The sequence below is a fragment of the Carcharodon carcharias genome, chromosome 1 (assembly GCF_017639515.1).
Source record: "Carcharodon carcharias isolate sCarCar2 chromosome 1, sCarCar2.pri, whole genome shotgun sequence".
NCBI lineage: Eukaryota > Metazoa > Chordata > Chondrichthyes > Lamniformes > Lamnidae > Carcharodon > Carcharodon carcharias.
Genome location: NC_054467.1, coordinates 114747785 through 114761698, shown reverse-complemented (window position 1 = coordinate 114761698; position 13914 = coordinate 114747785). Strand labels below are relative to the sequence as shown.

The following is a 13914-nucleotide window of genomic DNA, read 5'->3' as shown; positions in this document are numbered from 1 at the left end:
TGCTCCTCCCTGTTACCAATGCGCCAAGAAATGGATACCATTTTTCACTTTTGAATGTTTGGGAACATTTCAGATTTTTCAATTCCTCTGTTATTGTCCTTCCTTCACCTTCTCTGTTCCAGTGAAAGAAATGATAATTTTCCCACAGCTAATTTCAAATCTATAACTTCTAACTCCCAGTATTATTCTGGAAAAGCTTTTCTGAACTCTTTCCATGGTTCTGAGATTCTTGCTATAAAAGGCCGCACACAACAATAACCTAAGCAATGCCTTGAAAAAATTTAACAGCGTTTCATTGCTCTTTCTCTGTCAGCATTTCCACCTTGACAAATCTCTGTATCTAGCAGCACTAGATCTGACTATTCATCCATTCTTCTGATTATCATTTAGGATGTATTTCCTTTCACTCTTTCATCATAATTTACCGTTCCTCGTACTCTGCATTGAATGGCATCTGCCGGCACTCTGCCAATCTCCTTATTATCCTCTTTCATTCTTCCTAACAGTATAGCATGGGTAGAATTTTCCCCCCGTTGGTGGGTTTATGCGGGGCGTGTGCAGGCGGGCACGGACCCGATCGGCACCCATGATCAGGTTCACGCCATTTTACATGGGCAGGCCAATTAAGGCCCACCCAGTGTGATACGCGCCTGGAAGTGCTGATGAGTCGGGGCCTGAGCTCTTTCGCGCACGCGAACAGAAATGTTCCTGAGGCACAGAGCTGCCTCTGGGAGATTAGTTTAAGTTTCAAAAATTTTAATAAAGAAAAAGAAGATTTTAAGACTTGTCCCCTCATGTGACAGTGTCACATGAGCTGGGACATTTCAATGAACTTTAATGAAAAAAATTTCTTTAATTAATAAACCCTTCATGAAACCTCATCCCACCCGTGGATGAGGTGCCATGAAAAATGCGAAGGATGCCTGGGCTCTTCGCCTGCCCGCCAACCTTAAGGTTGGATGGGCAGCTTTCTCAGTAGGCTTAATTAGTTCATTAATGGGCCTTAGCAGGCCTTTGACAGTTTGGCAGGCGCACAGCTGACTCAGCTGCGCGCCCACCGAACTGAAAATCTAAATGACGCGCGGTGATGTTGGGACACATGCCCGATGTCGCCCTGCGTCATTTTATACCTCAGCGAGCAGGCCCCGCCCCCGCTCCCTGAGCCGAAGATTCAGCCCCATGTTTCCTAATTTGGTACTAATTAATATGATTCCTCTTATGCCTGTGTCAAAATAGTTTTCCTAAATCAAATATCCAAAGAGGTTGCCGCACAAATCTCTGGGGCAGACTGCTATCCAAATCTCAACAGTACCCATATTCTTGGCTTTCCTTCTCTTAGTCAACTCTCAACTCATACCTGTAATTCTCTGACTCCTTTCTTCTTTATGGACAGAGTGCCACATTGGAATCCAGTTCTTTGGCACAATTCATATTTTCAAAGATTTTTATGAAGTTAAGATTAGCAACTCCATTTTTCTCTCCAACCTCTTTCAGTATTCTGGATGCACACCATGCGAGCTTGGTGACTTTTCCACTTTTAGGCCCATTGGCTTTTTAGTATGACTGCAATTCCTGGGTTGAGGAATGACAGAAGAGGTTGACCTCAACAGGGGCTTTGAAATGGAACTCTGATCACCTGGTTTCTGCTCCATTTATGATATGACCCAGCCAACCAACACCACCACCCACCCACCTCTTACATTCCCAAGCAATTTGGGAGGGGAATGGAGGAAAGGGGTTTAGAAACATAGGCTAGAAAATTCCGCCCGTCGGGGGTCCATGCCACCATTTTATGTGGGTGGGCCAGGCAGGGGGGGGATTCCCTGAGTGGTTCCCTGTGTTCTTTCGCACATGCGCATGAAAGAGCGCAGAGATCTCCTTGAGGTACAGAGGTGCCTCAGAGATTTATTTCAGTGTTAAATGTTCAAATAAGGGATTTTTAAACTTTTAAAAACATGTCCCCTCATGTGACACTATCACATGAGCTGGGACATGTCAAAGAGTAAATATATAAATTTTTATAGATTTTAAAACAGTTCATGGAACCTCATCCCGCCTGTGGATGAAGTTTCATGAAAAATGCGAAGGCCGCCTTGGCTCTTCGCCAGCCCATCAACCTTACGGTTGGACGGGCAGCTCATTAAATTGAGTTAATTACATTTTAAATGGCCTTAATAGGCCTTTGACAATTCAGTGGTTGAAAATCTAAATAACGCGCGATGACGTCAGGATGCCTGCCTAACGTCACCATGCATCATTTTACGTGTCAGCGAGCGGGGGGCGGATGTGAAAATGCTGCCCATAGAAACAGAAAAGAGGAGTAGGAATAGCTCATTCGGCCTCCCAGGCCTGCTCTCCCATTCAAAATGATCATGGCTGCTCTTCTATCTCAACGCAATACCCCCACTCTCTCCGCATACCCCTTGATGCCTTTACAGTCTAGAAATCTATCTATTTCCTTTAAAGACCTTGGATTGTTTGCAAATTCCTCTGAAAATCCTGACCAGCAACCGCGTTTCAGCCTTCAGGAAGCCATTGCTGCTCAGAGGATCAATACAGAGGCTCCATACTAGGCCTTAGAGAGCCCCAATCATCAAATGGAGGCAAGGTATCAATCACACATTTTTAAATGTCTTCCTTATCCTTAGTTGCGTACAAAAACAAGCCTTTTCCATTTTGTTTTGATGGACAGTATTATTTCATATTCACCTCACATTTCCACTTCTTTTTTCTTCCTTTTCACATACTTCATATATTTCTCTTTTTTTCTGTATTGCCCCCCTATATTTATTGTAAGCCTTTTTTAAAATTTAACCACTCTGTTTATCCAAAGAATCCCAGCTTTTGGCGCACACTCTTTGCTCCTAACTGGAAAGAATTTAGAATTTCCTTTATTCATCTTATAATTAAGTACTTCCCACTCTTAATCTGCTGTTTGATCTATCATTTTTCCAATCAACAAACCTGGGCTAGGTTCCTTTCCAACTCCCTGAATTTCCAGTCCACTACTTTAATCTTGGACTCCATTTTCTTTAATATGGTTCACTTTAAAAATAAATAAATTAATTGTTTATTTCCCCAGTTTGGTAGCTTCAGTTCCTTCGCTAATTCTCCTTTAGTGAGTCAGATCCAACGCTGCATCATCCCTGATTTGGTATGCAACATTGTGATTAAAGCAGTGCTGAAACCATTCTGCAAATCCTTCCCATTTTAACTATAAACTTTTCCCTTATTCCAGATCATTAAAGTCCTCATTAATATATCTCTACCACTACCATAAACCTCTCTAACTTTTATAGAAATTTCATCCTTAATTATGGTGCTGAAGACGGTAACATAGCAATAATACCGCTGGACTAGTAATCCAGAAGCCCAGGATAATGTCCTGAGAACCTGGGTTCAAATCTCACCAGAGCAGCCTGTGGAATTTAAATTCAATTAATTTAAAAAATCAGGAATTGAAAGCTAGTCTCAGTAATGGTGACCATGGCAACTACCATGGATTGTTGTAAAAACCCATCCGGCTCACTAATGTACTTTAGGAAAAGAAATCTGCCATTCCTACTTGATCTAGCCTCCATGTGACTCCAGTAATGTACTTGATTCTTAACTGTCCTCTGAACCGGCTTAGCAAGCCACTCAGTTCAAGGGCAATTAGGGATGGGCAACAAATGCTGATCTTGCCAATGACACTCACATCCCATGAAAGAACAAATAAAACCTTCCCACTATTTGATGGGCTAAAATGTCCCAACATGGTATCAATTTCCTTATTCCTTAACTCAATCAAAACAAACTCTGAACACATTCAGTAAGACTTTACCTTCCTGTAGTTGTAAGCATAATGACACCTCTCCTCTAATTTCTCCTTCTCTGTTCATAGCCAGTGGGCAAAAAAATCCAGCCCAAAATGTTAAACAAGATTGAATTGGATGAAGAGTGTAATTTGTAGCAGGCTGTGAGTCAGTGGGATCAATAACCCAGTGATAGGGAAACGAATACAGTGTAAGAGATAGGATTAAAATGAACAGAAGATCTAAGGGATTTGCTGAATTATGAAGCTGGTCAGAGACTTGGGATTGATGAGTTTCTCAATATCATTAATGACAGAAAAAGGGCTCAGACATAACGCTGGTCTTATTAGTAGAGAAGGTGAACCACATCAACTGATCATTGTGAACACTGAAATCACTAAGAATGGTGATTTCAGTTGTGAGAAAGAGCTGATAGATTTGTTTTTGTCTGACAGGAATAGAAGATTGTTTAAGTTATGAGTCAGAGATAGAAAATTAATTAAGTGAAATGAGGAAAGGGATCAAATTCAAATGATTCAAGAAGGCATTTTTACATTGCTGGCATACAGCTGACAGAAAATACAGTTTCCCCACTATCAGTCATGTTTGGAAATACAAATGGCACAATCTGCTTTACTTTGGAAGTAGCTTTTATAGACTTTTTCCAAGTTTTTTAAATTACCACTGGATTCACCAATTTGACTTTTGGACCACCCTGGTGCAAAGCCAGTTTATTTTGCTTGTGATCAAAATGTCAACAGCAAAACTGCCCAGTGAAAATGCTGAATTGAAACAAAGGCCTGTAATGACATCATTACAATATACCCATGCACAGAAACTGAGTTTCCATACCGCCGTTCATTGTCAATGGTCAGTGATCAAATAAATGTAGGAGGTTTTAAGGAAGTCAGTTTGGTACCTGTCTTCCAAAACCAGAACAGCGATGTAAAATCACCTTAGCGTGAGCAGCAGTAATATCAGAACAAACATCATCATGTGCACGTGCTTTACGTCATGAAGCTAAAAAAGGGTCAGAGTGAGATAAAACTTGGGCTTTGGTTAGTAAGGAATAAGAAATAAGCTTGGAATGGCTGGAGATGAAAATAAGAATGAAAAACAAATTTGCATTTATATAGCACCTTTCACATCCTCTGAACATCCTAAAACATTTCACAACTCATTAATTACTTTGAGGTAGTATTTTTGCTGTTTTATAGGGAGTACAGTCACCAGTTGGCACACAGGAACATCACACAAATAGCAAATTAGATAGATAACCAACTAACCTACTTTTGTGGTGTTGATTGATGGATAAATGTTGGCTAGGGCGCCAGTAGAGCTCCCCCTCTTCAAATGGTGCTGTGGGATCATTTGCTTCCATCTGGACAGGCAGATGGGCTACAATTTAATATTTTATCTGGAAAACGGTGCCAACAACAGTGCAGCACTCCCTCAGTACAGCACTGAAGTGTTAGTCTAGATTTATGTGTTGAAGTCTGTAGACCCATAATTTTATGACTCAGGGACAAGAGTGAGCCAAGATAGACAGAATGGAGGTTTCGAACATTGCAGAAGTCCTGATTAAAGCAAAAAGAGGTAGCATGAGATGCAGCAGTTAGATTTTATTTATAAATCAGAGGCTACAGTGGGCAGTGAACTTTTGAAGTATGTTTGTATATTGGTTAGGATGTTGATAGAGAGAAGGGAAAGAGACTGCCATTTTCCCTAAACACCCCAGCTAATGTAACATCATTTTAGAATATATTTTTGATGTGTGATGAGTGAGTGAAAAATAGGCGCGTAAAAATTACAGAAAAACTGCTAAAAGTGATTATATTTCTCATTCCACATCAATCTTTTTATTATTGAGAAAACAAAGTGGGGAACCAGGACCCACAGTACAAAGTATCACCAAGGAAAAAAAACACAAATAAATCAAGTACAACTAGTCGATGGACATTGTGCTTAGGTTGTAGGTGGAAGGAGAGACAGAAGGCGGGAAATCCCACAGTTTTGATGCCCTGGGAATGATGAGTTGGAGTAGGAAATGGTATGTCATGATCAGTCATTAGTGACTCCACAAAAGAAGGACTTTTAATCTAATTTGATTGTAAGACATATCTATGCTGAGCCTCAGTTGCAGGTTGTATTACTGCCCTCTGCAGGGTGTGAGTGTCTGAACAACTAGTTCAGCTGCCAGTGTGTATTATTGAGGGTTACGGGCCTTTCAAGTCCTTGTTTATTTTTACAGCGTGTATTCTTTAAAACAATCTTTTGTTTACATCATTTCTTCTTTGACTTAGTGTCCCTGTATATTTTCCTGATTAGCTGCAGCGCTTGCTTGCCCACATGTATGAGTTATTTTTCTGTTAATGAGATGAGTAAGTTTATTCATCAGTGTATTGCTAATTAGTAAGAGGCTGTCTTCCTCCATGCTGACATCCTGTTTATTATAACAGCTGGGCAAATTGGAACATTTTCTGCACAGATTGTTGTACAGTTCCAATATGTTTATAGGTGACAGACACTTCGGTAACAGATGGTAAATTTAAGGCTTGTTGGCAATCAGCAGGTTTTTGCTAATGACTTAATTACATATGCAAATTATCTCATCAGTATGTGCATTGTTATCTCTCTTTTTTTAAAAAAAACTTTACCTAAATTAATTACAGTAATCAAGCAGTGGAACAAACACTAGATTGCTGGTGGCTGGAGGATTGAACGTCTTGCCAACTTTGGGAACAAGCTGATGGATTACATAAATAAACCTGTTCAGCAGTTAATCATTTTCAGAGATGCAGAATCTCACTCCTGGACATGTGTAGCAGTTCAGAAGGTTAATAACCTCACCTCCATGCCAGCCCTGTGATCACTAGCTATGTGTTCGCTTTATTTATTGTAATCTTCAAAATACTAACTAATGCAGAAATGAGAATCCATTTTACTGAAAGAGAGAAACTATTTGTAATAAAGGGTGAGTTTGTGTTTCACTGATTTTTCTTTGGCCTGTTGAATGCCATGGTTGTGAATGGATTTTTTCCTATTGACAACATGTAGACTAGTTTCTCGAAAAGTTTTGCAATAGTTTATTACCATTTAGTCATTCCACATTATGCCTGTGTACTGTACCATCCATGGCATGATCGCACATTAATGAATTACCAGTTTCAGCTGTGGGATCAAGGAGTTGGAGAATGGAGAAGGCTAAGCACTTGCTCACAAGGAAGGATGGTGAACTGAAGAATGGATCACACAATGCATTCCTCCAAAAATCCTAGCTCTTATATGCTGATTGGCACAGATGAAGTGGATTCTTAGAAACTTTTCTGGAGAACACATTAGGATAGGAAGGGAAAAGATATGAACATTTTTTAATACATGGGAATTATATGAACACTAATGAAATTACAGTCATGTCATTGTAGATCAAGTTTTTTCTGCTATTTAAAGACTAAAATATAGAGTTTTACAGCACAAAGACCATTCAGCCCATCTTACCTGTTCTATCTACTTAATATCATTCCCAAATACCTTTTCAATTATTGGCTTTTTCTAATATTGATGCACTTCCCTTTTCAAAACATTACAAAATGATCCTAACCTCGTTTATTCTCTTGAAGATAAATTTATGCCCCCTAGTTCCTGGCCCATTTTCACGTTGGTTCCTGCTGCATTTTTTAAGATTTTTCTTTTATCCTCATTTGGAGATGCCGACTTGAAATTTTTCAGCATAGAAACAATGACCATGTTCTTTACTAGGAGGCATGAAAGGAGCTTAATGTTGCCATTAGCACATTCCTTAGCTAATATCACCACCATCAACATTCCTTTGTTCTTTTGTCCATGATATCTTTGGCAATCTCGTCTTTGCCTCCGCCTATCACTGGCCCTCTGTCCAGCTCTACCTGTCCCATCCCCCTCAACCAGCTTATATTTCAACTCATTTCTATATTTTCTTAGTTCTGATGAAGAGTCAAACGGACTCGAAACATTAACTGTATTCCTCTCCGCAGATGCTGAGTTTTTCCAGCTGTTTTTGTTTCAGATTTCCAGCATCCACATTTGCTTTTATGAAAGGAGCAGGGTTTGTTGAAAATGTGGAAAAACCCAACAAGGCTGGGGAGGTCCTCATTATAATTTCTTGAATTAATTTCCCACCTGGCAGGCAGCCAAATTGTCAGCCTGGTTGGAGGCTGGCCAGGGAAATCAGTTGGGGCTGGGGGACGCAGCAAGGGACCGACTCGAAGTGGAGATGGGAAAGTTAGTTATCATGGCAAGTGATTGGGGAGGGAGGGCAGACATCATCACTGAGGAAGGGAAGGACAGAACTGGACATTAGACAGGGGGTGGGTAGGTCAGCAATCAGGGGAGAGAGAGAGCACAATCAACAGAGGGGATGCCAAAGGCTTTCTTGAGGAACCATGGAGAGCACTCCTGCAGCTCTTTGCCCACGAGTAGTGCTAGAAAAGACACTTATCTTGTTGAGCTGACAGCTTCTATATCCCTTTCATTACAGGGTTTCCCAGCCTTTAGGAAATATGCGCAGTAGTTGTGACTTCCAATTGGGTTCCAAATTGCATTGTGGATGCCCAATTTAAATACATTAATGAAGTGTCTTGCCTCGCCGCAGTTGGTCACTCAGATGCCATAAAGCTTGCCAATGTAAAAACAGCAATGCATGCAGTAGGTCAGGATCACATTCCACACCTTTGACATTTTAACCCCTGACCATCTCCCACTTGTTGTGGAGGAGTTAATAGCGAAGCCAATGGCTGGGATTTTCCAGCCCCTCATGCTGGCGGGGTCTTCTGGTCCCGCTGATGTGAACGGAGATTTCAACTGTGGGGAAACCGGCCGTGGGGGGTGGGGGGGGTGGAGGGGGGGGGGGGGTGGTGCTGGAAAATTCAGGCCAATGTGTCTGTTTAAAAATGTTTTAAAAAGGTAGAAAACAATACGGCTTAATTTCATCTGCATTTAACTCTGGCATTTGAAATTACTGATTTCTTGGTGTGCAATGAATTTGTCTAAACAATTGTGAATGAGTTTTGTAGAAAAAGTATATCTTTGGTTACATTGGTTCCAGTGTTCGAAGGTGCTTCAAAAATATAGGGAAAAAACTCAAAGGAAGTGATGTAAATACACAACTTTGATAATGATGGCAACTGAGTCACCAGTACTACCTTCTCGAGGGCAATCATGGATGGGCAACAAATGCTGACCTTGCCTGAGACGCACTCATCCCATGAAAGAATAAAACAAACTAGATGGGCAGGAGCTGGAACAGGTTGCAAAATAAAACAGAACAAAAAAATAAGCAGTAAAGATTATGATGAAGTCCTGTTATTTGCAATCCTATGGGCAGAAATTCTCGCTCGGCGGGTGGGCATGCGTCCGTCCCGCTCGAATATGAAATGATGCGCATTGGTGTCGGCCACGCGTGCAGATGTCAATGCGCAGTCACACAATAGTTCGGTCGGTGAGCGCACGCCAGAGCAGGCAGCACACCCGCTGACAATTAAAAGTCCTGAAAAGGTCATTAAGTAATCAATTAACTTAAATTTTTCACTGCCCGTCCAACCTAATGGTTGGTGGGCAGGCAAAAAAGCCAAGGAGCCTTTGCATTTTTTTGGAAACCTCATCCATGGGCGAGATGAGGTTTCCAAAAGCAAATAAAAGTAAAATAAAAGTTTCAAAGTTGATTTAAAAAAAGGACCCTGCTCATGTGACAGAGTCCTGTTATTTGCAATCCTATGGGCAGAAATTCTCACAGAGTCACATGAGGAGACACGTTTCATTACATTTTTGTTTTTAAAATTTATTTTTCACATCTCTTCATGTTCCTAAGGCAGTTCTGTGCCTCAGGGAGATTATGAAGCGTGCACTCGCACGTATGCACAAAGGTCTCGCTCACCCCGCTCATACTCCACACCCCCCACCCCGCCTGCACAGGCAGTGCTGCCACCCGCCAGCGTGAAATTGCCTTCTGACCACGATTGCGGGTGGCGGTCAGCTTCCCGACCACCCCCGCCAGCCCTCACCAAGCCTGCCCGCCATGTGTGAAATTCTGCCCTATTAGTTGCTTTGTTTCCTATTTAGCCCAAAATAATTCTTCTATGAATTTAAGACGACATTGAATAATTAAGGTATGTCCTGTGCACAAAAAGCAGGACAAATCCAACCCGGCCAATTACCGCCCCATCAATCTACTCTCAATCATCAGTAAAGTAATGGAAGGTGTCATCAACAGTGCTATCAAGTGGTACTTGCTTAGCAGTAACCTGCTCACTGATGCCAAAATGGGTTCTGCCAGGGCCACTCAGCTCCTGACCTCATTACAGCCTTGGTTCAAACATGGACAAAAGAGATGAATTCCCGAGGTGAGGTGAGAGTGACTGCCCTTGGCATCAAGGCAGCATTTGACCGAGTGTGGCATCAAGGAGCCCTAGCAAAACTGGAGTCAGTGGTAATCAGGGGGAAAACTCTCCGCTGGTTGAAGTCAAACCTTGCACAAAGGAAGATGGTTGTGGTTGTTGGAGGTCAGTCATCTCAGCTCCAGGACATCACTGTAGGAGTTCCTCAGGGTAGTGTCCTAGGCCCAATCATCTTCAACTGCTTCATCAATGACCTTCCTTCCATCATAAGATCAGAAGTGGGCATGTTCACTGATGATTGTACAATGTTCAGCACCATTCGCGACCCCTCAGATACTGAAGCAGTCCATGCATAAATGCAGCAAAACCTGGACAATATCCAGGCTTGGGCTGACAAGTGGCAAATAACATTCATGCCACGCAAGTGTCAGGCATAGACCATTTCCAACAAGAGAGAATCCAACCATTGCTCCTTGATGTTCAATGGCATTACCATCATTGAATCCCCCACTATCAACGTCCTGGGGGTTACCAGAAATTGAACTGGACTAGCCATATAAGTACTGTGGCTACAAGCGCAGGTTAGAGGCTAGGAATTGTGCGACGAGTAATTCACCTCCTGACTCCCCAAAGCCTGTTCACCATCTAGAAGGCACATGTCAGGAGTGTGATGGAATACTCCCCACTTGCCTGGATGAGTGCAGCTCCCACAACACTGAAGAAGCTGGACACCGTCCAGGACAAAGCAGCCCACTTGATTGACATCACATTCACAAACATTCACTCCCTCCACCACCGACGCACAGTAGCAACAGTGTGCACCATCTACAAGATGCACTGCAGGAATTCACCAAGGCGCTCCTTAGAGAGCACCTTCCAAACCCATGACCACTACCATCTAGATGGACAAGGGCAGCAGATAGATGGGAACACCACCACCTGGAAGTTCCCCTCCAAGTCACTCACCATCCTGACTTGGAAATATATCACCGTTCCTTCACTGTCGCTGGGTCAAAATCCTGGAACTCCCTCCCTAACAGCGCTGTGGGTGTACCTACACTACATGGACTGCAGCGGTTCAAGAAGGCAGCTCACCACCACCATCTCAAGGGCAACTAGGGATGGGCAATAAATGCTGGCCCAGCCAGTGAAACCCACATCCTGTGAATAAGTAAAAAAAAAAAGTTGAATGTTTTTGTCAAGATTTTTCTCTTTTTCACAGACAAGAATATAACTGAATGGATGTTCTCTTTTTCTAGAGACAGATCTTTCTCTGGGATTTATTCTTGATTTTTTAAATAAGTTTGGCAATATGTTTAAGTGAACAAGGGAAATATCCAGAGTGATATCAATGGCAGATTTCAAAACTCCAGCCAAATAGCATTTCTAATGGAAAGCGGTTGTTACATGTGGATAGCAAATCTACAAAGAGTCAATGACAATGTGTCTTCTGAATTTGAAAAGATCACAACTGGCTTCACAAGAATACACTTACATATCAATAATTTGAAAATATCTACCACAGCTCCAATTCAAATACATCAGAACATGAGCCAGCACAGACACGATAGGTTGAATAGCCTTTTCTGTGCCATAACTTTTCTATGGTTCATGGTAAGTGAGTAAAGAAACAGAATGCTGTTAAGTAAAGAAATATAACTCTGACAACATATAAAGCAGGGTGTTGTAATACTGAGAACTTACACAATAAAAAAGTCACATTTATTACATGCAATCAAATTAGAAGTTTGTTCAAATAGACTTGAAACAATTCTATGTGGAATGCAATTGAAATGTCGCCTCTTTTTGTACTCCCTCTCAGAAATTAACTGAAAAATCATCATTTTTGGGACCAAAGCCATCATGTTTCAAAAGTTTCCACCTAACTGTACTTCATATAATATTGTAGTTCCACAATTCTCATATATCAACATCTCTGAAGAAAGCATAAATGCATCAAATTGTGTGTTATCTTTTGCATTCTTTGCTTGTGAAAATTGTAATCAAATTGCAGTGATCAGGATTTTGCATATATGTATTTTCATGTGTATGAGAAGCACACAAGGCCATTGAGGTCCAAGGCTCTGCTAAGGACTGCTCAAATTTCATCTCGTGCTAATCTGTAGGAAGTCTTGAGATTAACACGTGGAGAAAGAGGATACAACAGTGGGTACTGATGATTTACTGAAGATACACCATTAATTGATAGTAGACCTAGTAAATTGCAAATGGCATGTGTTATATATTTAAACAATGTTTGTTCTTTATGATCTCAATAATCTTTTTCTTGCATTATAGTGTCACAATATACTAAAACAGCACAAATACACCATCTAGTGGTCACTGACTATACAGTACTTTTGCTTCTTGCAGTGTAACATCAAACTTTGCTTCGACCTCTGAGGCAATAGGTTAAAAATGAGTTAGAAATAATAGTTTAAAATTTTAAAGATTAGGACCTGTTGTGTTTGGTTAACATTTGACAGAATAGCAATAATTAACTTCACACATTCTGTATAGTCCTCCTGAATCGCAAGTAGAATAGTTGTTTGACAGCTTTGTTGGTTAAATAAAAGATAAAGTTTGTCCTGACTAATCAATCAAATCCAAAATTGTATTACATGTTTACTAGATGCATCCACATTCCAGTTTGCATCACAGTCTTAGGTATTCAAACAAAATCTCTGCAGTGTTTTACCACATGACTGTTTGTTCCTGTTATAGGATGTTATGGTGGTGGGTGAACCGACACTGATGGGTGGAGAGTTCGGAGATGAGGATGAGCGACTGATCACTCGATTAGAGAATACGCAGTACGATGCAGCAAATGGCATTGATGACGAGGAAGATTTCAATAACTCTCCTGCACTGGGAAGTAACAGCCCCTGGAACAGCAAAGCCCAGTCTAGTCAGGAGAGTAAATCAGAAAATCCCACACCACAAGCCTCTCAATAAACAGAAACATATCACTTTTATTATGAAATTTTGTGCTTCCCCTCCCCCTCCACCCCCGCCCCCCCCAACCTTCTTTCTCCAGGCTGCACCTGAAAGTTTCTTGTTTGAAAATGTCTGCATTCAGCAGTATTAAAATATTAAGACCTCTCTACTTTGATTTAGTGAGTTCATATTTAAAGCTTTAAAAACCCAGCTGGTATTATAAGCCAGGCAACCCATTATATTTTGTGGGCATCTTAATGTGACATGTTTGTAGTTTCTTTGAATTGTTCCTAAGTTTGAACAGTTGCTATCATGGAAATCTGGTAGTGATTATCCTTTCTATTCAGGTTTTGCAAGAATCTTTGCTGGTCCAACTTTTGCTTGTGTATTTATGTAAGCTTTTTGTAAGGGGACTAACAGATAATTTAGAGCAGAAACTATTTCATTCACATAAATGTTCAGCACAGTATGTGAAAGTTAGAAATAAGTCCTTGTGTCATTATACAAATGTATTTTATGTATGCTTTGCCATTAATTAAGTGTGCCAATAAACAGTGGTAACATGATTGCACATGTCTGATAGTTAATCTTTCCACTAAATCTGGTAGAGAATTTATGCAGTAACTATTGGTAGGTATTGCAGAAGATATAACACAACGGTTACCTGAACATCCTGTATCTGAACTTTCAAACTAACTCTTGATGCTGAAGCCAAAAAAAGCAGCACAATGAATTGGATATTGTTATCATAAGGGAATGTAAATGGTTAATATTTTGAATGTAACATTAACAGGCTTGGTAGTCCAACATAT

At 40.9% G+C, this 13914-nt stretch overlaps 1 protein-coding gene across 8 annotated transcripts in view; it reads left to right on the top strand.

Annotated features, from left to right (window-relative positions):
- Window positions 1–13668, top strand: part of LOC121280429 (LIM domain-binding protein 2) — a 330324-nt gene extending 316656 nt beyond the window's left edge. For 6 of the 8 annotated variants that reach the window (XM_041192706.1, XM_041192886.1, XM_041192969.1 and 3 more), the window contains one exon: window positions 12890–13668. In XM_041192706.1, the coding sequence (XP_041048640.1) occupies window positions 12890–13120 (231 nt within the window). In that variant the 3' untranslated portion in view covers window positions 13121–13668. The remainder of the gene's footprint in view (window positions 1–12889) is intronic. The other 2 variants (XM_041192619.1, XM_041192810.1) reach the window with 1 other exon arrangement.
- The last annotated feature ends 246 nt before the right edge of the window (window positions 13669–13914 follow it).